Here is a 27,569-nt window from a genome sequence, read left to right as displayed (position 1 = left end):
TGAAGTCATTAGGATTTATGTAGCTAAAACCACATGTACACTTTGGAAAACTAACTAAAATGTAGCAAATACTAGACTGACCCTCAAAGGTGTACTATATCACAGAATTTTCTGTGCATTAAACACCAATTATCTTCAAACACTAATTTAAGGTCATTTAAAGTTTAAAACAAAAATTAAAGTTATTCAGATATGGATTAGAGAGAAATCATATAGATTAAAACGAGGCAGGGGAACTTAAGAGTAAACGAGAAGATGTGGCAGGGGTACAGAACCTAGTGCTCCCCAGATACTTTCGACTAAAATTCCCAGAATTTCTGACCATCAGCCATGCTCATAGGGTGAACAGGAGTTGTAGTCTGAAATATCTGGAAAGCAGTAGCTTGCTTACTCTAAGGGTTTGGGTTGGGATTAGGGTTAGGATTAGTCTGTGTTTTTTTCCTGGTTTATCTTTCGCCGACTTTTTGGCCTGTTTTGAATCCTTCACCTCAAAATGTTTACTCTTCTCCTTGTGTTCTTTTTTGGAGGAAAAAACTGGGGGAAGTTGGCTATTTAGGAGCCAGTGTCAATGGTTTTGAGGTGGTTTTTGTGGCGGAAGGGGTGCGCTTTGACATGGCCTCTCCAGAAGTGGAATGGTTCGCCTGTTCCTTCTCTGGTGACATTCCATATAGCCTTTAAAGCCCTGTCCCAAAGCTCCATTTTTAAGCAACCTTCTCTGTTTTTCTGGCCTGCTTCGTGAAGGCCTGGCAGTGGGGACACTCATGAACATGGTGTCCCTCTCCCAAGCACAGTAAACTAAGTGAGTGGCCATCGGCGGACGGCATTTTGACACCACAATTTGTGCACTTTTGGAATGCCAATCTCTGCACCATCAAGCGGGGGAGACAACTAAGTTGGAGTAAAAAGGATTTTCATGGGAAATCATGGGAAATTATTGCTTTGAAGAAGTACCTCCTTCCTTTGGCTCTACTAGGATCAACTGCCACTTAATTCCTCCCAGCCCCTCCCAGAACTGTCTTTTATAGTTACTATGATTTTGTTGCCATGTTGAGAAGATAAAGAAGTCCCCAAAACATAAACTGCAAATCTACAGAAAATTTGCATTACTTAGTAACCAGAAACTTTAATTATCATCTCTTTGCCATCATATGTTAAATAGTCTTCAACAGTTTCTAGTAGATTTAACTTAGATTAAACTTTGACTCGGATATATTGATGGTGGAAGAAACAAACAGTGGTCCAGGTTTTACTTGCTTGTTTTGTTAAGCCAGCATTTGAACATTATATATAGTTAGAAAAGATTCCTGGACAGAATCTGTTTAACTCTGTATCTCATTCATAGGTCTTTTTTAAGAAACTGTTCTGATGAAATGCTCCATGTGTGAGCTTTGGTAGTAAATTATTCCAAAAGCAATGGCATAAGATATTACCATGCATACTAGTCTAATCATATTATTTTAAAGATGCATATATTTCTTAAGGAAAATAAAGTTACCTTCCTGTATACTCTGCATGGTCCATAACTGTCTATGGGTCTACCTGAAACATTTTTGGGAAATTGTTACAGAGAAGAAAGATCATAAACAAAATGAGAAAACTTGGTTAATCCCATTTTCACTTGTGTTACTTACCAGGATAATTGAAACTGCTTTATTTGTGAATACGATTTAAACTGTTCTAAATCAAATGTTAATAGATCAGACTCTTTCTGCATTGCTTTCAAGATAAACATTTTCCTCCAATATTTTTGATAGGAACATGGAACAGTCAAAGAGATTGCTGGGATAATTTTGAATGTAAGCCTTTACTTTAACTTTAGTCAGGCACTCCATGTTTTCTGAATACAGCAAATTATATTAAATATGTGTTTTTCCCACTGCACCTAAAAATAAAGACCAAATTGTAGCGGCTGTTACATATTTGAGTAAGGATCTATGTAGTTCCTGTTGTAACTGTGTGGTTAGTGCTTTAGGGGCAAAGTAGGATGTTTTCCCATATCCGCATTTGGCTTCCGCAGGTATCTGATTTTTTTTTTAATAATGAACAATGTGGACATTGAGTAAAAAAAATATTAAGTCCATGACAAAGTTTATGAATGCCTGCATACATCTGCATAATGCAGTCTGACTCTCTTCATTGGTCACTAGTGAAATGTGGTATTTATTTGTTTTTACTTTTAAAAGCAGGTTTAGTTCAACTAAAGTTTTGATTTATGGAAAATCCAGTTTATAATCTCCCAAGCATGTTTTCCATTTAAGAATATAATATGCTATAGAAGCCGGAACACAGCTTTAGTTGACAAAGCTATTTTTCCTGATGTTCCAAGAACCAAAGAAGAGGATTCCCTAAATTGAAAACAATTATGTGTTTGTGTGTTTGGAAGTTTGATATATTATTCATTATATAGCAAAAGCAAGATCTGGCAATAAGATTCACAGAAGGAAAGTTTCTCATTCCTACTTCTTTCTCCTGCATATACCTACAACTTCTGAAAATCTGTCTGAGGACCCTCCTAAAAAAGGAGGAATGGGCACAGAGCAAGAAAGGGACGAGTGATTTTCCTTTCATGAACTGCCTTATGTTAACTTATCTTAGTATCCAAGCCTGCTCATTCTAACAGTTTTTTATTTGTATTAATATGTTTTAAAGAGGTCTTCATTTGTAAGCATACCTGCATTAAGATAGCTAGTCAGAATTGTGTTATAATTGTGTTCCAGCTTTTAGATCTCCCAATAATTTAAGAGAATGAAAAATACTGATTTCTTGCAGCAATGGAAAGGACAATTTCTCAGAGCTGTAACTCAGCAGAGTCTTCTATATTAATCAGCATTGATTGCAGGATCAATTTTATACTTATCATGAAGATATTATGAAAATTACAAGTTAACAGCCTCCTGTTATGCCATATGTAAACTATAATAGCCGGTTCATTATTCTTCTACTTGCGAGCTGTGTTTTTATAGTTTATACATTTTCCTTTTTATTAATTGTATTAATTTTGACTATATTTTATATGACTACAATTTTCCAATTAACTGTTACATTATATTTTATACTACTCTTGAAATGTATTAATGAACAAAGTACAATTTCTCATAGTATAGTATATTTATATAATGTATTTTATGCTACTCCTGTTAGATAATTAACATTTCTAGTATAGTTACTTATTGACTTATTTACTGATTTGATTTTCAGCTATTCAATCTAAATACACTGGAAGGAAAGAATACATGTTAAAATTGCAGATAGAACACTGAAGTTCAGAGATGCATGGCTCTTCTAAGATGGTAGTAGTCAGTCTGAGTGTAGTTCTTCTTAAGTGCTGCCTTTTTTACTTTGTAGTTTCTAGGTTCTCATACAATAAAGTCTTTTGAAGGATGGCTTTTCAAAAATATGGCTCTAATTTTGCATTAGAAAGGATCCCACTCCATCTCTTGAATGGCTACTTGGCTTGAGAATAAACATTTCTCTTCTAGGGACAGTACATTTATGTTCCCATTCCTTCTTAACCAGAAGTGTTTGATGAGCATCCATTTGGCAATCATCAAATATTTGGTTGTTCTGTCAGTTTATCCACTAACTCAGTGAGCTATCTGTTCTGGTGCTGTTGACCTGCCCATGCATAGTGCTTAGTTTTACTTGCTTAAAAATTTAATAATCCTGTCTGTCAGTTGCACATAGTTTTTCAGAACTATATATAAATGTTGCACAGTGGCATGGTTAAGTTCAGAGTTCCAGACATGCCATCGTCTAGGATGTTTATATTCAAATCCCCCACCTGGTATTCCATACCTCTCCAGAGAATCAATTTGCATTCTGTGAACACTGAGTATGTCCAGTCCTCATTGGAATATTTCATTTCCTTGTCATTGTCTCTGTGCATCACATATATGGGTGCTGCTCCTGCATAGAGTCTAGTTCAGAAAGATTGTCCTAACATAGCATTTTTGGCAGGAGCCCCGCTGCCCTTGCTCCTAGTATACAAAGGTGGGGCTTTTGCTCTTCATCAGTTTGTTTTCAACTACCATTTTTCACAGTAGGCAAACATTCATGGAAATAAAGGATCCTCTTTCAGAAGACTTTATTAAAAGTTTTTGCTTTAGATAAAAAGTCACGATGCAACAGCAAGCAACTGCAACCGCAACCACCACCACCCTGAACTACTTACCAACTTTAAGTTTCATAGAAACAGAACTTTTGATTAATTTTAGAGGGGAAATTAATGTAAAAAACTACAGAGGGATCTAAAACTCCCTTTTCCCTTAACAGTCATTTGTTTAGAAACTGAGTATATTTAATCTGTGCCCTACAGGAGTAAAACAGAGAACAAAAAGTGGTTACAAGAGGAGGACCACTGTATTTATATCTCACATTTTTCCTCTTGTGAGCAACCCAAGGTAGCTTCCATAGACCCTGTGAGATAGGTTATACTAGGAGTGAGTGACTGGCCCAAAATCATTTAGTGAGCTTCGTGGCCTGAGTGGGAACTGGATCTCCCACATCTCTAATCCAACTCCCTAATCACCACACCACACTAGCTATCCACTACTAAGGGCTATTATCCTTTTCCTCAAAGACCAACCACCCCTGCTTTAGAAGTAACTAAATGAAAACACTAAAACCAATCAATCAGCAGTGGAACATTCCAACCAATTTTTGGTTCTAGATGACTATCTAGCCAACAAGTAGAAGAAATCACAAGTCAACCAAAATTCTCCAGGGCGAAGATCCAATTTTTAGAGTGGAAGCAAGATTGTTTGCTGTAACTGGGGAAGAAACAAAACAGTTATATCAATCACACACACACACACACACACACAATCCTGCTTTTTTCTTACAATGAATTCAAAACAGCCTATATAATTCTCCTCCTGCTGCCCTCAATCTTACTGCAAGAACCCTGTGAGATAGGCTTGGCTGAGAGTCCGTGACTGGCCAGTTGGCTCCATGGCTGAGCCAGGACTAGAATCTAGATTGTCTGAGTCTCAGTCCTGCACTCTGAGGACTATACCACACTGGCTCTTCAACTTCAACTAAATATGAAGACTGTTGCCAGACCTATATAGTAAACAGTGATGTCACAACCATCAATGTGTATGTTATGCTGATGTTAGAAAAATAATAACAGTGTGCTCTGTAGAAAATGGAGCTCTGTTCTCTGAGAGAAAGCAATACATCAATAATATACTACCAATTTCTTCAGGATTGAAGGGGTTTAGTTGCAATACCTAAATCAGCTTTCATTTCTCACGGATTAGCAGCTTCCAAACACTCATCTGCAGTCTCTAAGGCCAGTTAGATGTACCCCCTAATTGTAGAATATGTCATCCATGCAATATATTAGCACTACCGCAGATAAGAGAACTGTTGCTTGTGGCAGCCATTCAACCATGTCACACTTCCTTCTGGACATCTTTTGGGCAGGCAAAAGTTTTTATTTGAACTTCAGTCGATAAGATGAGTCCAGTAACAGGCAAGTTTCATATAATAAATGTTATATTTTATTATCTACATTCTGATAGGTATTTTATTTTTCTGGTTTTATTTGCTCACATTCACTGGTATTATCCTTAGAAGAGGTGGCTAAAATATAATCTTAAATATGAAATATAATCAAATACAGATGTTATTGTCAGGTGAATATAAAACAAAGAAGAATAGTATGAACAACTAACCAAAATAGAGGTTTTAATTTATTAGCAATAAGCAATTAAGTCTTGTCAACATTTCCTACCTGCTGCATAGGTCTGCTGCTACGTTTCTGAGGCTGGTACAAGAGCCAAGTATATAAAACAGGATCAATGTTTACTGTTAATCCCTGCACACTGGCCAAAAGCACTGTTCCTATATAACAACAACAAAAAAAAACAACATCAATTATGAAACAATATAAATTTCACAAATGCTGAAAACATTTTTAAAATCTGTATGAGATTGGTGCTATTTTCAAGGTGGCACCTGTAAACCCAGAAGACAGAAACTTCATGTGAACACAGCCTGGCTACAATACCCACATAAGCATGGCATGCCCTCAGGGGTTATCATGATTCCAATAATGTAATGGAATGTCCATGTATATATTAGCATACACAGAAAATATACATTTAAAATATTATTGAGAATATGATAAGACTCGAGGACTTGTTAAAAGGTAGAATATGAAGGTCATAAAATAAAGGAACTTGTTCATGAGTATTAAAAAACAGTAAGGCAACTCTGGCTCTATTAATGTTCTCACATAAACTAGGATTAAAGACCAGACCATGCCTTCTTCCTTCTAGTTGAATCTCACTCCCATAGTAATAAGATACTACTTAGCTATCCTATTTTCATTGACTAATCCTTTCATTTACTAACTTACTTCCTGGTCCCCATTCCCGTCACTGTTATCCCATCCCTTCACTGTATAACCGTATCACTCTCCTCTGACTCTTCTGCCACTGCAAAAACACACCTGTTTCTCCAAAAACTTTCCTCCGGCCAACCTCTTAATTGCCCAAACTAATGGTCATTTCTTCATCCTCATCCTCATCGAATCCTTACTTGGATACAGTTGAACAGCTTTCTCCATTAATCCTTACAGAAGGTCTCTGCACAGAATTTTCAGCAGGTTCACCTCTTAAACGCTAGACTGTGGGTTGGTTAGCTGCTCTCCCTAATAGCAGCAACAGCAGCAGCAATTGGACTCATTCACAAGTTTCCTTTCCCTTGTGTACTTTGTTTCTACTTCCATAATCACCATCCATCCTTTTACTGGATTCCAGTCTCCTTTACACCCCCACACTTACGTTGTCAGAAAATAAATTATCAATTAATTTACATCAACATTGGCTACCAAAATATGTATCAGCAGGAACAACATAAGGACCCTCAATTTTTTTCATGGGAATAGTACATCAAAAGATCAAAACATAAAAGAGTCCTGGGTCATGGTTACATAGTATCTAATTCAATTAAAATACCAAAACTGAGGAGTTGATCTTGTTCTCTTAGAAGTTAGTAAAAAGAATCCCATTGCCTTCCTAGTAATAAGGGTTTCATCATAAATTTGCCAAAGATTTTTAGAGACAGGTGTCAGACAAAATCCTTTCAGATTTAGAAATAATTTTAGTCACTCAAATTTATTGAGATGCATTCCAAAATGTCCTAAGCATATTTACTTATTAATAAATCTTATATATTTCAATGAGAATGTGTTTTCAGTAAATGTGTACAGGGTTGAAGCATCGTACTGCAAGGATCCTTCACTTTTCCTCTCGTATTAAATACATTTTTCAAAGAGAGAGCTAGTCTTTCTTTCCCATCTCTTTCCCATCCCATCACTGGTAAAAAGCAACAGATAAACCATCATGATTTCACTGTAATATCTTCATGCAATATATAAGAACATAAAGGCAGAATTACAGAGCATATATGTTTAAGAAGAAGAGCTATGATCTTCATTTTATTGACACTGGAAAAACTAGGCACATGAATAAACTACCAGAATAAGTGCCTCTGACAATTTCACAATGGTGAAATACTTCTCAACTTGGTTCTCCAACAAATTTTTAACATTGATATTACTAGAAATAATAATGTAGACATATATAAACTTGAGAATTAAGACAAAGAATAAAGGCATCAGCATTAACTTCTTATTCTGGTTCCTGATTATATGATTAAAGGAGAGATAGGAAATATATATGCAATCCTAAATTGCATAATGCACAATTTAGATATGGACAAAAACACATCCTCAAAGCCTTCTGAAATATTACTTAATCTGAAATATAGTTTTCACAAATATCTGGGTATTACGCATATTTAGAGTATGTGCAAACTGTAAATTCTTTTTAATTTTTCATTGTTTTCTTAAAAGAAATGAAGTACAGAAAGGAAGAAAAATGTGGAAGAAAAATAAGAATGCCAAGGGGTCTTACACACATTCATAACCTGCAAATTTCCAAAAAGTGAAACATTTCTATCTTTATGTCAATTAGTACTTTGTTGAAGCTCACAATAAAATATAATTATAGTTCTTTTATTTTTTAAATGAAAAATCACTTCAAATCAATTATAAATCATCAACAATATTTTTACAAGCTTTCTTTTGTTCTGTATTAATTAAATTGCATATAATAGAAGTTACATTTATCATCAAATTTTTCAATTGGTCTAACTGTTTACGTAATTAGTTGATTTTGCCAATCTTCCATTGTTGGATATTTTGCTGTTTTCCACTAAGAAGCCATTGTAGTTCTTGGTGCAGTTGTCTTATATTTAAATAACACTTACATGTCCTTTGAAAAAGTCTCTGCCTTTATATACAAAAGCATATCCTTAGGACTCATAGAATAGTTAATTTTAAAGGGTTTTTTGGATTTCCACATGTATCAACTTCCAAAATCTTTTAATTTTAGCACACGTCCACCACATATGGTAGATAGTCCTATCTACCTTTTTACATTTCCAACATTCTCCATTATAATTCTTGTCTATTTTTTTCCTATATCTTTGGTATTGTACCACCAAAAATCCATCTTATATCAATTTTCTCTTAGTGCGTGACTGGCTGTGAATTTAATGTCTTTCATCCATAATGCTTCCCAACACTCTACATTCTAAGTTTGACATTTTGTTCATATTTAAATGATGCAGCAGAAGAGGCTTACTATAAAGCAATCATCATACAACAATAATACAATCACTAAATTCTGGCATTTCTATCACTATTAAGAGAAATTCACAAGATTTTAAAAGAAGTATTCTAACAGACAAAATAAATCAAATAACTGCCTGAACATATAACATAGTATTAAAATGTAATATAAAATAGCAGTAATTTTTATCATCAGACATATAACTTAAAATTTGTTTAATTTTATAAAACTATATGGTAATACTTCTGAGCACTTTACATTTTAGCAACTTTAAGAATAATTTATTTTAATAATTTAAAAAGGGTAGCCTCTGATAGTTTGCACCACTGCAAATATTAACATTTCTAGCATACAAATGTTTCAAGAGTTGACTAAATGTAATTAGCCTCTAATCTCCAGCGCCAAAATGAGAGGTGACTGTTTATAAAATGAGTTAGGTGTGTATGTGTGTGTCCCTCATGTCACTTCCAATCCCAATTTTTTATACCATAAAGCCCTATAGAGTATACTACTTAATCTGTGTGAAAGTGTGCAAACAAGATTAATTCTATATACATGCAATGTGATTCAAAGCAGATCTGCTATAAATCACTGAATGGGAAAATACCCAACCTGTTCTAATTTTAGAATGGAAGACAATAATGGAACAGTATTTCTTTAGTTCCTACTTTCTGCTTAAACACTTGACATTCCACACATACTTTGCCAACTAGATATTCCAAAGTAATTTGACAATTTTCAGTTAAAGCTGAAGCTGAAGCAGAGGATAAGAAGTGAAAATGAACACACACACACACCTTCTTAAAAATTTTATCACACGGAAACAATAGGACTACCTCTTATATAATAACTTAGCTGGAAAAAGGGTACACTCTAGACAGTACAATTAAAATTCAGTGAGGTTTTATACACACTCCATCAGGATGTAAATTTGACTTTACACATCTGAATTTCATTCTGAAATCAAACATCAAATAAAATTGGTAGGATATAAATATAATAAGGAAAGCTCCTTGTGATGCATTATTGTGCTATATTATTGTAAGAGAAGCTAAATTATTTTCTGTACTTAATACGTTTTCTGAAAAACAAAAAGGCATGTATTTGTTATCCCCCTCCAAATATTACTCTCAAAGATATCCTTGCTATTGATTTTACTAACTCCTAGTAGCCTCAGAAATTGATTTAAACTAGGTTTAGTAAGAGGGGCTTTTTAGTGACTACGCCCATGCTCTAGTGCTCCCTGCCCAATGGCAAGGAACAGAAACAAGTGGCAATGACTGAAAAAGGCAGGTGCCCCACTCCTTTGTATCAAGGCAAATGTATTCCAGTGCTTCATTTAAAAAAAACTGCTTGGAACTACCTACCTACTACCTAAAAGGGAGCATTTGTTTGCTTTTGTAATGAAACATTAGAAGAAATTTCACTTAATAAAATGAATTATCTTGAAAGGTAATGGGAACTAATTGATTGTGCAGCTGCTCTACCCCCCTTTAACGGCCATGCATTTTCCCCCCTTATTTTAATGGCTCTCTTTAATGGCCATGTTGTCAAAAACTTCCTTTCAGGTAAGACATAAATTGTTTATAATTTGCTAAAATTTGTCTGGACTAAATGGCTTTTAATAACTGTTTGAACTTTTTACATTTGTTTTGCTTTACTTTTGGTATTTTATTACATTATAATTGTTTTAATTATTGCAAGCTACTATGAGATCTATTGCAAAGATGCAGAGTCCATCTATTTTCAATAATTAAATAAATAACTAGCAGGTTTTGGCCACATTTGCTACTGATGCAGATATGCAGTTGGAAGCAGATGCTGTATCCATTCTTGGAAACATAAAGGTCTGGGTTCATTTCCCTTGAATCACAGGGGGTAGAACTTCCAAATGCTGCTGGAAATGCCAAGATCTACAAATGCTGTAATTTCAGGATCTGAAGCTACAGTAAATTTTCAAATCTATTAACAAGTGTAACTAAATATAGAAGATTCCAAAATATTTAAAATACTGTTGAACAAAAAGTAACATTATTAAACTATATGATACAGGCAAATACATAACGAAGTCTTGATCTGATCCATTATTCTAAGTAAAAACAGTTTGAGGCAAGGGTGTACTGAAATGAAAAAGCAGAATAAAGGTGCTCCCCCATCCGCTTGCCTGCTGTTTTTGTAGTATAACTGTTCACACACACCTTTTTTCTCTGCAGGATTTCAGATGTGTGTTGTGATAAATATGCACCTGAAATCCTGTGTTAAGTATGCTGTCCACCCACATTCTATATAAAGTTATTTTTCCTTAGTATGACCAATGGGATTTCGTAAACAGATTTCCATGTAATGCACTATCCAGTCTGTCTTACCAAATCCACTTCCATCATTGAAGCATTCAATTATTGCTCAATTAAAAGTAATCAATGATTATTTTTCACAAAATGTTACCAAATTGCAGTTCGTTCAAAATATAACATTAGGCTATTAATTGGGACCAGATGTTTGAATTTTATTTATGTGGGATATTTCTAACCCATCCAATCACTATGCATTTCTGGACAGCTTACAAACAAAATTCAATAAATACAACAATATAAAAAATCATACCCGAAATAATAATAAGACTAACAACCCATGACTGAAGTAAAACATAATTAAAATCTTTTAAACATTAAAATACTGGGTGAATAAGAAGGTCTTGACCTGGCACCGAAAAGCATATAATGTCGGTGCCAGGCGGACCTCTCTAGGGAATCATACTATATACTGGAACTCAATATAAACAGAACTGGACAATATTATTTTATTTTTATTTATTATATGCCTCCAAGAAGCCCAGAGCAGCTTACATAATCCCCCTCCTCTTTTCCATTTTACCATCACAACAACCCTGTGAGGTAGGTGAGGCTGGAAGTCAGTGACTGGCCCAAAGTCATCCAGTGAACTTCATGGTCATGGGGGGACTCAAATCTGGATTCTTGAGTCCCAGTCCAACACTCTAACCACCATGCCACACTGACTCTTGGTCAAATATGAGGTGTTAAAAATTTATGTTTAGACTATGAGTGAAGTTCAGCAAGGTCTCTCTGTGAATGGCACTAGTATAGTTGGTGGAACAGACTCTGCTCCAGAGGATTGAGGGAACTTCTCAAGATTTGGAGAACTCAAGAAAGAAGAGAAAATCTACTCACCCAGCATTGGATGAAAACCTGAGGATCAGAGAGAAGAAAATTAACTATGTTGAGGGAATAAGAGCAATAGAACCCTTTTTACCATACAGTGGGAGAAAGGCCTATATCAACATTAAATAATTGATTTGGTCTAATGTCTAAGAAGAAAGATTCCTTTTACAAATTATGATTTTTTTCTTTTAATTAAAGTAAACTTGGACAACAACTGCATCTCATCAAAGAAGGTAGAGAAAGGTAGTCATGCTGGTGGGCAGAGAGAGGAGGTTCAAGACTTGCAGGAGGAAATCTGCAGACAATCTAGAAGTCATGGGATTGCTCTGAATCTTGAGAACACCTAAGGCGATCCTGCAAACTCACTGAATCACTAAATAGTGTTGCACTGAGATGTTCAAATAGGCAAGACATTTTTCATTAGTGAGAAACAGAGTGGGAGAGGGATGAGGAAACTTTACATCTGAAGCAAAGGCAAAACAACCCCGAAGACACAAGAGGACTAATACTAAAAAGACTGTTGATGTACCGAGAGAGGAATGTCAGGATGCCAATTTTGCCACAAAGGCTGTGGGACCTGTGCAGGAAGTAGGCAGGCAAAGTGAAGTTTGAAGCCAAAGCCATGGCACTACTGCAGTTTATGAGTGGCAACCAACACACAGAGGGTTATTTGCAGAGTGATGTGTGAACCCAATGTCTCAATGGTGCTCCTTAAGCATTAAAAACATTGTATGTATGTATGTGACTTATAAGTGAATTCCAAAAAACAACTAGACTCAGACATCATCTAGAAATACCATAAACTCTTTAAAATGCTAGGACTCATTGAGCAGGGTCATATTGGATGAATGTTTTATATATTCAAGCCTCTCTTTTTATTATTTATGATTTCTCAAGAAAATTATTGGAAAATAAAAGTTATTTTTAAAGCTTTCTTAGCTCTGAGTTGCACACCGTAACTTTAGAATTATGTGCCTCATTTTAGAAGTTAGAAAAATGTTTCACAGAAACTGTGTAAAGCATTTGTATGATTATTACAGAATTCAAGGTTTATTTATAAAGTAAATAATATAGCAGGTGTCTAGCAATGAATTATGTCATCATGAACACTAATTTTGGTCTTTAGGACTAGGCTTTTCAGAGATTTTCTTGTCGATCAGATTTTATATACTAACACAAAGGATGATTGTCAAATTTCTTGGAGAATGTATAGCTGAGTTTCCTACTGCAAATCCTTTTCTGCAGATCTTAAGCGTCAGTCATAAACATATTTTCCTGAACATACCCTAAGGCAATGGGGCTTGACTATGATGCCAAGAAATTTGGGACAGTTATTAATCAGATGTATTATATGGTGATCTCTTAAGATCAAGAAAGTCTATTCTACAGCACATTATCTTCAAACATGAATTTTCCTGCAGTTAAATGGACTTTACAGAAGTTAAGGTCAAATTAATGGTTCTGCCTAACTTGAAGGTAGATATACAGGAAATCTGCAGCAGAAGATAAGTGTTTCTTTGAATACAATTATACAGAAGATAAAGCTAACTGTTAATTATGTCGCCATCATATGCTCACTTAAGCATAAAAAAATCTTATTACATGTTCTCTTAAGGCAGTTAGAAAAAACACTAATCAGACTAATCATTAGATTACCAATATTATATTGCATATCTAGAGCTTTATTTGCCATGGCTGCCAGGAAACTGTGTGCACATTTTAAAATAAATTATATAAACTACTCTTGTAGACACAGTCCTGAGATCCCATGCTTAAGGTACTTATAAAATTTATAAACAAGCACAGTTCTGTAAGTGATAAATACAGTGTGCATGGATTTTATTACTGACAGTTTTTATGAATGCTGACTAGAATTGTGACAATCCTTCCTGAAATCCATCCCTCTTCTGTCTCAGACTTCTCATTCTTGGTCACTTGTTAAGGATGCAATCCAAGCCCAGAGGAAGTCCGTGAACACTTGCAGAAATCCCGTTCTGTAACTGCCAACATTTTTCCACAGCATGTGTAGCACAAACAAAGGCTGCAGGTCACATGTGCAATATGTGGCTTGTGCAACATGCATGCAGGGCTTGATTCCTGGAGGGTGCCCAGGTAAACATTCAGCACACTTGTCAGGCTCCCAGCCACGAGAGAGAGAGATGGGGTCCAGGAAGCCAAGTTCAGGGAATCTGATGGATTCCCACTCTGAAAACAGATACCTCACAGATTCCTAATGCTGACAATGTAAATTAGATTTTATAAATAAGCAGGCTTACTTGTAATAGTTATTCTTCATACATGTTGACTCTGTGCTTGTGGAGCCTCAATTCTGGAAGCTTTTATAGTTGAGAATGTTTTGGCAGGAACTCTTCCCCACTATCCCTACTAGTATATCCTTGCCCATTTCCCCCAATTCTATGAAACCGGCATTGTAGACAAAGACAGAAGGTCAGAACTGAGCCTTAGTTAGACATTGAAACCAAACATAAAAACTGCCCCCAGTATCAGGACAATATTAAAATACCACCAAAGCAGGGACACTGGTAGGTGGGAGATTCTGTGAGTGCACAGATGACCATTCAATGATAGTTCCAGGTAAGCAACATGCCTTTCTTCTTCATGTTGCTGTGTATCACACATTTGGGTGACTGGGATGCTTCCTTACTGGCAGCTGGTTGGCAGAGCTATTGAAGTACTGAAGAAAGTACTGTATGGTGTTTTTAATATATAGATGAGGTCAAACAAATAGCAACCCTACCTAGGTCCATTAGAGAGACACCAGGCTGAAGCTGCTACTCCCTGGATAAAGTAGGCTTTAATAATGCAGAAAGTTGCAAAGAAGCCAAGCTGATATGCTTGTATCACCCGGGAAACAAATCTTTTGGAAGAGACTAGAAGGCCTTTATTCTTGTCACAGTAGCAGAGAAATAAGTTCTGCTGTGAAGGCAAACTTGAGTTCATGACTAGGATAGATTGCTAGGGACTGCTGAACAGCAAAACTGTGAAGAGTAGATTCCAGAAGTATGGCTAGAAATGCAAAGAAGATAGGAAAAATTACAGTATATCACAGAAGTGAGTACATCCCTCACATTTTGTAAATATTTTATTATATCTTTTCATGTGACAGCCCTGAAGAAATGACACTTTACTACAATGTAAATAGTGAGTATACAGCTTGTATAACAGTGTAAATTTGCTGTCCCCTCAAAATAACTCAACACACAGACATTAATGTCTAAACCGCTGGCAACAAAAGCGAGCACACCCCTAAGTGAAACTGTCCAAATTGGGCCCAAAGTGTCAATATTTTGTGTGGCCACCATTATTTTCCAGCACTGCCTTAACCCTCTTGGGCATGGAGTTCACTAGAGCTTCACAGGTTGCCACTGGAGTCCTCTTCCACTCCTCCATGACAACATCACGGAGCTGGTGGATGTTAGAGACCTTGCGCTCCTCCACCTTCCTTTTCAGGACGCCCCACAGATGCTCGATAGGGTTTAGGTCTGGAGACATGCTTGGCCAGTCCATCACCTTTACCCTCAGCTTCTTTAGCAAGGCAGTGGTCGTCTTGGAGGTGTGTTTGGGGTCGTTATCATGTTGGAATACTGCCCTATGGCCCAGTCTCTGAAGGGAGGGGATCATGCTCTGCTTCAGTATGTCACAGTACATGTTGACATTCATGGTTCCCTCAATGAACTGTAGCTCCCCAGAGCCACAGCTCTCATGCAGCCCCAGACCGTGACACTCCCACCACCATGCTTGACTGTAGGCAAGACACACTTGTCTTTGTACTCCTCACCTGGTTGTCACCACACACGCTTGACACCATCTGAACCAAATAAGTTTATCTTGGTCTCATCAGACCACAGGACATGGTTTCACTAATCCATGTCCTTAGTCTGCTTGCCTTCAGCAAACTGTTTGTGGGCTTTCTTGTGCATCATCTTTAGAAGAGGCTTCCTTCTGGGACGACAGCCCTGCAGACCAATTTGATGCAGTGTGCGGCGCATGATCTGAGCACTGACAGGCTGACCCACCACCCCTTCAACCTCTGCAGCAATGCTGGCAGCACTCATACATCTATTTCCCAAAGCCAACCTCTGGATATGACGCTGAGCACGTGCACTCAACTTTTTTGGTTGACCATGGCGAGGCCTGTTCTGAGTGGAACCTGTCCTGTTAAACTGCTGTATGGTCTTGGCCACCGTGCTACAGCTCAGTTTCAGGGTCTTGGCAATCTTCTTATAGCCTAGGCCATCTTTATGTAGAGCAACAATTCTTTTTTTCAGATCCACAGAGTTCTTTGCCATGAGGTGCCATGTTGAACTTCCAGTGACCAGTATGAGAGAGAGTGTAACACCAAATTTAACACACCTGCTCCCCATACACACCTGTGACCTTGTAACACTAATGAGTTACATGACACTGGGGAGGGAAAATGGCTAATAATGCCCACTTTGGACAGTTTCATTTAGGAGTGTACTCACTTTTGTTGCCAGCGGTTTAGACATTAATGGCTGTGTGTTGAGTTATTTTGAGGGGACAGCAAATTTACACTGTTATACAAGCTGTATACTCACTACTTTACATTGTAGCAAAGTGTTATTTCTTCAGGGTTGTCACATGTAAAGATATAATAAAGTATTTACGAAGTCTGAAGGATGTACTCACTTCTGTGATATACTGTATGTCTTGATTAATATGAAACTTGAGCCCACTTTAGGAAAAGGAGAAGGATCTGGGTGAAGAATGACCGTATCCATGTGAACAACCATATACAGAAGGTTTACTCTAAGCATATTGGAATGACAAGAGGATAAAATCACCATGGGGAAGGCAACCTTCCAAGACAACAGTTGCATGTCAACTGTCACCATAGATGCAAAGGGTGTATTCTACAGAGCATGGAAAACAACAGGCAAGCTTCAGTTAGACATTAATGAGCCAAACTAGGAGAGCAATTTTTCTTGCTTATGGAAGAACTGGTGAGATAAAGATTGGAATAAAAACAAGAGTGAACCGGGACATGAAATACTAAGTTTGTGGCCATATAGACACAAAGAGAGAATAAAGAAAGAGAAGTATCTGCTCCACTGGACACTGGTATGAACTGGATCCAAGATGCAAATGATGAAAAAGAAGTCCATTTCACTTTATAAGAATGCCTAGTAGAAGACTTTCAAGTCATCTCTAGAATGGTACAAGGAAGGAAGTGCTAAAGGGGATGTTAGGGAAGAATTTTCCAGACTGTCAGGCAAAGAATCTGTACATTGAGATGTTAGATCCTCTCATGTTCCTAAAAGATTATGTCCAGTCTCAACAGAAGCTGGAAGAAGGTATGTTTGGAAATGTTAAGTAATTTAGTGGACCACGGTTGACTGGGCCACCATGAGGTGATATGGATTCTATCTGCATGAGTGTGATGGATTTCACCAGTATCCTTTAATATGAAAGGGAGGAAAGATAGAAGAGCATCCCTAAGCACCTCATGAAGAATTTGTTTTCCAATTAATTCTGGCCTGCATCCACTTGAGTGTAAAAGCTGGAGCAGGTGGCATTCTCTTGTGAAATAAAAAGATGGACTAATGAGACGCCCCACACTGAGAAAATATTACACAGGATGTAGTTGCCATTCATGGGAGAAGTGCATGGCATGGTTTAGCATATCCACATGGCCAGTTGCCTGAACTGCAATAGAAATTACTGTAAGAGATTCCTTTGCTGATGCACCATGTGCTAATTGTGCCAGTGACATAGATCATGTGCTCTCATGTTTGTTAAAATATCACTGTAGTATTGTCTATGGTAATTTGCTCATGGTGATGAGAGAGGGTGGCCTGAAGAGCCTGTAGCACTTTCTGCAGTGTGAGCATTTTGAGACTCTTGGACTCAAAATGGCCCCAGGTATTGTGGATGGAGAGGGACCTGCAGTGTGCTCCCTATCCAATCTGTGCCATATGACTGTCTAGGGGAATTCCCTTGTGTAAGTTGGACAGAGACATCCACCAGTGAAGACTTGCCTGGATGGGACCTGGAATTCATAAGTGGTATGAGCATTTTCCGTCAGATGAAAGGAGTGCAGAAACTAAAGCTGAAGTGGCCCCATATAGAGCCTGGCTAGCAGGATAACCATGGCTGTAGCTGCCATGTAGCTGTCAGATCATCAAACCACTCTCCTTAATGCAGTAAGGCAAATTAGATGCCAACATAATCATATGATAAAGTTTTAGGGTGATGGGGTTAGTGTCTTGGAGTTCCAGAATCAGGCAAACACTCCCATCCCAAAGTACTTTGAATTTACTCCAATTGAACTGAAGGAAGGGACAGATTCTATAGCACCCTATGTAAGCAGTAAGTCTACTTCTGGTGGACTAGAGATGACATGAGAAAACCTAATGGAGGGAGAGTGTCAAACTCGATCCTGTAGCCCCAAGTGATGAAAGAAAGAAGCCAAAGAGGGAGAAAAGAGGACAGACAAGAGGTGAAGACAGAGTAACAAGGAAAGGGATTGATTATGGAGGGTAGGTAAAACTGAAGTTTTTCAGTGTGAGGTCTTTTTCAGTGGGAATTGATAATTGCACACAGGAGACCGGTACTGATATTTCAGTTCGGAGTGAGCCTGTTGGTAAGAACAGTCCACGTGTGCATGAGGAGGGAAAACAGAAGTATATGAAAAAAACCTCTTGTAAAGCTTGTTGGAAGGTTGCTGCTGGTTTAGGCTCATCCATCTGACCTTATGGAGTATATTGCCTCACTCTTCTGGAAGTTAAAAAGTCCTAACCATCAGATGGCAGGTATTCTACTCAGGAATGGGCCTCTTGGGATAATCCAATTGAGTACAACAGTGTCTGCCTTCTTAGTGCTACTCCTCCAATCATTGCCTGGGGATTGCAATCACCCTGATGTTGAGCAGTGTTAATTTGTTGGCAGAAGAGGTAAGAATCCTCCATTTAGAAGACCCTTCTGAATCTCCAGTAAGTAGCCAAATGAACTGTCCTACAGAGAAAGCTGGTAATGAGCTAAAGGTGCATCATAATCAGCAACATGTAGACTGAGTGTGGCAGAGGAATATATACCTCATCCCATTAGATTTGGGTTACAGCCCTCTCTGTCAACTGGGGTACAGCAGGTGTAGTGAGATTTTCCCTGTGCAAATCTGACCACAATGGAATTTTGTCAGGGAAGCTGAAAAAGGAAGTTGGCATCATTTTCCTGGACCTTGAACACATTCTCCAGGAACTTTGATGTAGGAGCCAGGGAAGAGAGAACCTTCCACAATTGCTGTACAGCTTTCAAGAGGGTCAGCAGGAAGGGAATGGCTACCAGATGTCTCAGTAAAAACCATGTCAAAGCTTGTGTCTTTTATTTTTTTTCAGCTGGCTGCTAGCTCTGAGACACATATGACTGGGCCATGCGCAGTTTTGACTGGAAAAATTGCCCAGGTCCTGAGTTCACAAGGAAGGATCTTGTCATGATCATAGTTACTGGAGAGGGCAATAATGGAGCAATGGATGAGCTGGAAGCCAAATCTGAGAGATAATCCAAAGAAGGGTGAAATTGGTCACTCTCTGAATTGTAGAGAGAGCATAACAAGGCTGGATATTGGGCAGGTATAGGACTATCCCACCCAGAAAGCTTCGGCTGTTGGGCAGTATAGAAATTAATAGAATAAAATATTCACAAACTGGTTGGGAAGGTGTCCCTGTACTGTGGCAGAAGACTGCTGCATTATCATCACTGGAGGGGAGTTTGAGAGAGATGAAAAATTGGCTCTGGGGTGAAGCAACCATCTCTTGGATGAAAACAATTGAGAAACTATGGTAGCAGGGGCCAAAATAATATCCTGAGAATATCTGCACTCATCATAATAGTTGTGACAGACAGGAGGAAGAGACCACTCAAAGTGTCTGCTCCAATCTGATACTGGGGATCAGGAGTGGTTTCCTGGATGACTGGGGCATGTCGTATTGATTTAGGCCGGCCAACTCCATCCCAGAGAAATTATGTCCTGACAGGTTAGTGCCAAGAAATTTGGGTGGATATGGGCATCACAGGATTTTGCTGCTTTGGCTTTCTTTGTAAGCCTTTTGGCTGCAGAAAACATTATAAATCATCCAGGCTCATTCTGGTCACTCATTAGAGCCCTGACTGGGGAAGCCTCCACAACAGAAAAAAACGGTGGGGTTGAGGTGGAAAGAAACCATTTTAGCATTGCTGTTAGTGAATCTACTGCCTCAAGAACTGCTTGCAAGTGGTTTGCCCTGTTTCTCCAGGATCACTTCATAAAAACCTGAGAGTACAGACAAGAGTTGACAGTATGGTTGTCACCCAAGCAGAACATGCAGAGTGTCCACTTGGTGGGAGCTTATACTCAGACTCCATACAATTTTGAAAGGCTCCATACAGCCTGAGAAAGGCCTACAAATTTGCAGGGGAGGCAGACTAAATAAAAATAAAAATACAATAAAATAAGGAGAACATGTTTAGCTCAGCTAAAAAACACATTAAGAAACAAGTTGAATTTTACAAGATTACCACAATTGTGGTCAAAGAGGAGCTGGAGGAAACGGGGAGGAAACTTTTGGGATATCCTTCTGGGAAACGTCTGAGAGGGATCCTGACATTCTCAGCCATAGAAACTTGATGGAAAAAGGTTCCATACTGGTGGTGATACACAGATACCATTCAAAGAATTTTTATTAGTGTTATGAATGACTAAATGCAGTATAGTTTATTATGTTACTTGGAAATGGAGTCCATTATTACAGTGGCACTCCACATACTCATCTTCAAAGTTATGTTGAGCATCTGTATATTAAGACCAGTGGTGCTTGTAATCCAGGATCCTATTTCAACAGTGGCTAGTAAGGTAACTTCAAGCATGTTGTGAGGGTAACAGCCCAACCCACACCCCCATCTCACATCTCAAGCAGCTATAGCCAGAAACAGTTACTGATGTATTGCAGTGCCAAGAGCATCATCATCATCATCATCATCATCATCATCATCATCATTAGAACATTTCTATGCCGCCCCTTGCCGAAGCCTCGGGGCGGCTTACAACACAATAAAATACAATACAAAAATAACAATATAAAATTAAAATTAATAATATAAAATAAATAAAAGATATAAAAGAAGTTATAAAAGAAAAGTTTGTAAGCCGCCCTGAGGCTTTGTAAGCCGCCCCGAGGCTTCGGCGAATGGGGCGGCATAAAAATGTTTTAATAATAATAATAATAATAATAAGTTATAAAAGAAAAGAAAGAAAAGTCGCCCTGGCCAGATGAATAAGTAAATATTGTTAACAATTAAAATGACATTTAAATAAAAAGGTCTTCACCTGGCGCCAAAAAACAAATAACGACGGCGCCAGGCGGACCTCTCTGGGGAGCACATTCCATAGATTGGGCGCCACCGCAGAGAAAGCCCTCCTCCAAGTACCTACCCTCCTAATTTCTTTCATGGAGGGTTCCCGGAGAAGGGCCTCTCCCGCAGATCTCAAGGGGCGGTCGGGCATATATGGATGTAAGTGCTCCTTCAGGTAACCAGGTCCCAAGCCGTTTAGGGCTTTATAGGTCATAACTAACAGCTTGAATTTGGCCCGGACTTCAATGGGAAGCCAGTGAAGCTGTCGGAGGACTGGAGTCATGTGAACATACCGCCCCGTCCCTGTCAGCAACCTGGCAGCTCTATTTTGAACCAACTGAAGTATCCGGACCGTCTTCAAGGGAAGCCCCACATAAAGCGCGTTACAGAAATCAAGGCGGGAAGTCACCAGCGCGTGTGTCACCATCGCCAGGCAGTCGTACTCCAGGTAGGGGCACAGCTGATGAATCAGCTGAAGCTGAAGGAAAGCGCTCCTCGCCACCGCTGTCACCTGAGCTTCCAATGAAAGCTCCAGGTCGAGAAGTACTCCTAAGCTGCGGACCTTGTCCCTAAGAGGGAGTGCAACCCCGTTCAGGACCAGGTCAAATCCACCCTCTCTGAAGCCCGATCCACCAACCAACAGGACCTCCGTCTTGTCTGGATTGAGCTTCAGTTTATTGGCTCTCATCCAGCCCATTACCTCGGCCAAGCACCGGTTCAGCACAGCCACTGCCTCACCTGGATTAGTGGAAAATGAGAGGTAGAGCTGGGTATCATCAGCGTACTGATGATTCCGCAGCCCACACCTCCTGATGACCTCTCCCAGCGGTTTCATATAGATGTTAAACAGCAAAGGGGACAAAATGGAGCCCTGTGGTACTCCATGGCATAGTTGCCATGGCGCAGAGCCATAGTCCCCCAGCACTACCTTCTGGAATCGGCCGTTGAGATAGGAGCGGAACCACTGCAAAGCAGTGCCTCCGACCCCCAATCCCGCTAGCCTATCCAGAAGGATACCATGGTCGATGGTATCAAAAGCCGCTGAGAGGTCCAGAAGAACCAACAGGGACGCACTCCCCCTGTCCTTCTCCCTGCACAGGTCATCATACAGGGCGACCAAGGCAGATTCAGTACCGTACCCGGGTCTGAAGCCGAACTGAAATGGGTCCAGATAAGCAGTTTCATCCAAGAGTGCTTGGAGTTGTCCCGCCACCACCCGCTCTAACACCTTGCCCAGAAACGGGATGTTGGCCACTGGTCTATAGTTAGTGGCCATCTCTGGATCTTGTGATGCTTTCTTCAGGACCGGTCGGACTACCACCTCCTTTAAAGGGGCAGGCACCCGACCCTCCCTCAGAGAAGCGTTAACCACTTCCAAGATCCAGGTCCCAATCCCGTGCTTGGAATTATTTATTAACCAAGACAGGCAAGGGTCCAATAGGCAAGTGGTGGGACGTACTCGTCCAAGCACCTTGTCCACATCATCGGGCCGCAATAACTGAAATTCATCCAATAATTCTGGACCAGACGGTAGCATTGGCGTCTCCCCAGAAACCTCTGATTCATTAGTGGTGTCCAGCTCGTGATGAATCTGAGCGATTTTCTCCCTGAAATGCCTGGCAAAGTCGTCACAGCGGGCCTTTGAGGGTGGAACCGGATCTTCCTTAGGACCCGGGTGAACCAGGCCTTGCACCACTCGAAAAAGCTCCGCCGGACGGCATTGTGAGGAGGCAATGGAAGCGGAAAAAAACTTCTTTTTCGCCGCCTTCACCGCCACAGCATAGGCCCGATAGTGGGCTCTCGAGTGTGTTCGGTCAGATTCATCCCGTGATTTCCTCCACCTATGCTCTAGCCATCTCCCAACCTGCTTCATCGCCCGCAATTCAGGTGTATACCAAGGGGAAGAGCGGGCTCTGCCCGGTGGGAGAGGACGCTTAGGAGCGATCGTGTCCACAGCCCTGGTCATCTCCCCGTTCCACAGTTCGACCAAAGCCTCGACAGGAGCACCTTGTCAGCCGGAAACTCCCCCAGAGCTTTCAGGAATCCATCCGGATCCATCCGGCTCCGGGGGCGGACCCACACAATCAGATCCGCACCTTTACAGAGGGAAAAGAATTTAAATTATACTCATTGCTGCATTTTCTCAGCATTCTTCTCAATAGTAAGCAGCAGAGGGATTTTTTTAAAGTGCCAGCCTGGCCCCATACACAGACAGGCATCAGTAGTGGTGGGCTTGCTGGGGTGCTGAGCTTCGCCAGTCCATGCTCCATGCTGACACTGACCCTGACAGAGGAGAGCAAGGCATATACGGCATACAGTTTAGTTGCATAGTTGCCTCCTGAGTAGGCAGTCTGGTGTCTTCCAGATCTAAAAGGTTAGTTGTGAAATGCTAATGGCCAACCACCCTGCAGTGGTGAAAATGCATTTAAATTTTGCTGGGAGATCAGCACAATCACCACAAGTAGAGACGTTAAAGCACTGCAAAGGGTATTATTTCTTGCTAACATCCACTGATCATTTATTTATTTCCTTTTTGCCCTTTCTACCAAGGAAAATAATTAAGACTCTTTCAAATCAGTAATAAAAAGTAAACAGTCTAAAAACACAACAGAAACAAAATAAAAGCAACAGCTGACCCAAGAGACCCACTCACATATCAAAGACCTGCTTAAATAAACAATTCTTTGTCTGCTAATAGAAGGACAACAGAGAGGGAACAACTCTACCCCTCTCTCCACAGAGAGCACCACAGCCTGGAAAAGCCAGTAAGAAAGGCTCTCTGTTGCACCACTACCAAATGACTATCTGAAGCTTGAAAGAAGGGCCTCTCCCAGAAATCTTCTGACCGAGACTGGTTACTACGGAAGAAGACCATCTTTCAGGTAGCCTGATTCCAAGCTGCATATTGGATTTGTTCTTGTTGTTTTGCTTTGGAACATATGCAAACAGCTTCAAGTAGAAGACAAATCTGGGAACAGCATGTTTAATTAATAGAGTGTGTATGCTTTGCAGTATGAGAGAGCAAGCTACTGGAGATCTCAGAAGTTCTGACTACATAAGCAACCACAGAAGGTAAGTGCAATTCTCAAGCAGCTCTCCCTTTGATTCTTTCCTGATCCCTGTCAGTTACCTGAATGGCATTCAGATAAGTTTATTCTTTGGGGTATGTAAAATCCAGATGAAATGACCTTCTAAGACCCTTCAGATTACTTGTAGAATACCTGTAAATTTTGTACTGCCCAGTGTAAGTGTGGGAAGGTTCCCACATAGCTGCTTAAGAGAACTCCTCCATGAGAGCCCAATTCATAGTTGTGCCAAGGTAGCTCCTTCCCTTAACTGAATGAGCTATGAGGTTGCTTTCCCAAACTTTCACATGCCAGAAGACAACAGTATTTCAGCCATCTGGAAACAGTTGTTCCCAATACTTTTTTTGTCCATGAATACTCCCTGGAAAGACACAGAAATTCCGAATTAAATGAAAAGGCTGGCCCTTCTGACATTCAGGGTATTCCAACCTTTTTCTCTTTGGTAGGATTGCTTCAGGCACAAAGATGCTAGGGTCTTGGGATGTATGGAACATTAAATTACCTTATGGATAAGCAACAGGACTGGGAGTAAGAAGACCTTCTCCTTGTGGAAGACATACCAACTGGACTGATATGATAATGCTCCTTGATCTGATACCCAATGTGCTAATGCAAGTACCACCAGAAATACCACTTTCAGAATAAGGATCTTAAGAGTGATCTTCCCCAGGGACTCAAAGGGAACACATAGTTCTGCTTATAGCTGAGGAACCTGTGAACAGATGGATGATTTAAGACGACCGCTTAGAAACCTTTGGATACATGGTTGAGTAGCTGTATCTTCCTCACCTGGAATCCTGACAACCTGTTTACAGTAATGCTCTTTTTCCTTGTTCACAATCCTTTAGAAATGCCAACTTGAAGGAAACCCAGAATGTTCTATATCTGTCACCTACTCACATTGTACTAGCATAGAAAGTTGAGGGGCACATTCTTAGCTGAGGTTTGCTTAGGATAATAGCTTAGGATAGCAGCAAGTTATTTCATACATCTTTGGAAGAGTACAATTCAGTCATCAATTACTGCTCAGCCTCCAGGCTGTCAGACAGAACAATGACGGGTGTAAATAACAATTGCCCCCTGAATAAAGAGGCATTCTTTCTTAGAAAGCTTCCAGTAACTTCTGAACAAACAGGTTGTTTAGGTCCAGGAACCAAGGGGAAGGTGGTCAGATTAGTGCCAATAAGATCTGCCCCTTTTTTTCAGTAGCAAAAGCAGGAGTGAGACGTTGCACAGCTGTGGTACCTCAAGGACGTGACTTTCTATGATTTATGTGCGCTAATAGGGGTAGTTATGCACTTTCAACATTAACTGGGGTAGTTATACATTTTCTAGTACATGTGTCGGCTGGTTTGTAGAGATCAGTGTTCCTCACAAAGCGGGCTGGACTCTTTTCTCACAGCTGTGTGTGCCTGTGAGTACGCATCAAGATAACTGTATTCTATATTACAACATGAGGGATCAATCTCTGAACAATGGTATATATTTTGAACAACAGGAATCATTTGCCAATGATCATCATAAGTTGATCATCATAATATAGTACACACATCATTATTCTTTCTTTGACTTGCAAGTGGACATAACATAAGATTTTAGGTTTGATGTATTACCCAGACAGCTGGAGAGGGAGCAAATAATGTTCTGCCAAGACTAATTTAATTTGATAATGCTACATTCTTGTTCTATGTTTACAAATGAAAACTGTGTGCAACTACAAAGTGATATTATAGATTTCATAGCTCTTTACAGATTTTGAAATACATTTGTACTTTTGCCTTTGAGAAGGTATTCATGAAGTTGAAAAGAGCAACCTATTTCCAGATCATATGAATCAGACTGGGAAGTCAAGCAGGCACAGTGTATATAACTCTGACTTTGTACTTGTAAACATCCTTTCCACACTGGGTCCTTTGGGATAGTCAAAGAATTCCATGAATGAACTTGGAATAAATAAAGAACACTTGACTTGGCATGTAGAACTTCTAACTGATTAAAAGTAAGTATGAACCATTCCTTAGCTCTCCATTTAAAAAATGCTGTGGTTGTAAGTGGGAAAATTTAATGTTAAAATTTAATTTAAAGCATGATGATCCCTGCATACACACATAACCCATTAAAAATATTTAAATCCCAACCCAGATGAAGTCTGGAATCCAGTGAACCCCAGAAAATACTGGTAAATGCCATGTTGCATGTTCCCCATTCACATGTTTCTAGGAAATGTCAACAGTTTCATTCTACAGATGCAGATTCTGAAGATACGAATGAGCAGACTTTTCAACTTCAGGGTTTTATTAATTTAATCTTAGATATCAAGAAAATAACCTAGACATTATGGCATATCAAAGCTACCACAACTTTTAAAACAACAGCTCAAAGTTAGTAAATTTCCACTCAAAAAGAAAATATGAATAGAAATATAAGTGCACAATAACTGAGAAAGCTTTACAGATAGTAAGCTACAGCATTAATTTTAGATACTAATCAAGTCAGACTAAGGTGATTAACATAGTTTGGTATTCAAGAAAACAAATATTTTATGTGCTAAAAAACACATGCTGGAAATTATATCAATTCAGCTATTAGTTCTTCCAATTCATCTTGCTCCCTGGCTAAATTGCTTTTAATGAAAAAAATGTTTTAAAGCTATACAACTGATGAGAAACCTGACGGTGTTACTTTATGTTGCTTATTATGTCCATATGGGGGCAGTACTGTTTAACAAAAATAAAAACCATACTATAGTTACCTTATTTGTTCAGGAAACTTCCTTGGAACATCTCAATACACACACACACACACACACACACCCCCCTATTAGTCAAAAAGAAACAACTTTAAATATGAAGGTTATGGCCTGTGAAACAGGCATCTTTTAAAATGTCACTGAAGGTACATATTTAAGACCACCCAGTGTCCAGTTGTCTCTGGAGTGTGCAGGATTTTCCTCTGAGCAAAATATATTGGCAGTTTTACATCTTCATTTCTATATATGAGTTACTTTTTCAGTCATGCTGTTATGTTGATATACTATGTTCCGGAAATCAGCCACTATTGTGAGTTTCTGACATTTCTTATTCTGCATGGTACAGGTTCCAAAATTGATCTTTAGAGCAACATAAAACAGTACACTAGTTGATTAAGAGATTTTTTCCCCAATCTTCTGTAGTTATTCACATATGAACAACACATTCAGTGACTGCCAAATATATAAATTAGCAGTGATCAGTCATGGTAAAATGTATCTTCCATATCTTACACACAAGACTGTAAAAAAATCTCAAGTA

The 27,569-nt window shown here is 39.1% G+C and overlaps 1 protein-coding gene across 1 annotated transcript in view; it reads right to left on the bottom strand.

The window, feature by feature from the left end:
• VPS13B (vacuolar protein sorting 13 homolog B) overlaps positions 1–27,569 on the bottom strand; it is a gene marked incomplete at its 5' end in the record, with an annotated part of 380,746 nt that overhangs the window by 285,736 nt on the left and 67,441 nt on the right. The window contains one exon of the mRNA XM_044421459.1: positions 5,738–5,847. Coding sequence (XP_044277394.1) covers positions 5,738–5,847 — 110 coding nt within the window. The remainder of the gene's footprint in view (positions 1–5,737; positions 5,848–27,569) is intronic.

The sequence above is a fragment of the Varanus komodoensis genome, unplaced genomic scaffold (assembly GCF_004798865.1).
Source record: "Varanus komodoensis strain SLA01 unplaced genomic scaffold, ASM479886v1 scaffold12, whole genome shotgun sequence".
Lineage (NCBI taxonomy): Eukaryota > Metazoa > Chordata > Lepidosauria > Squamata > Varanidae > Varanus > Varanus komodoensis.
Note: the sequence above shows the minus strand (reverse complement) of the source record. Positions and strands in the feature narration are given on the sequence as shown.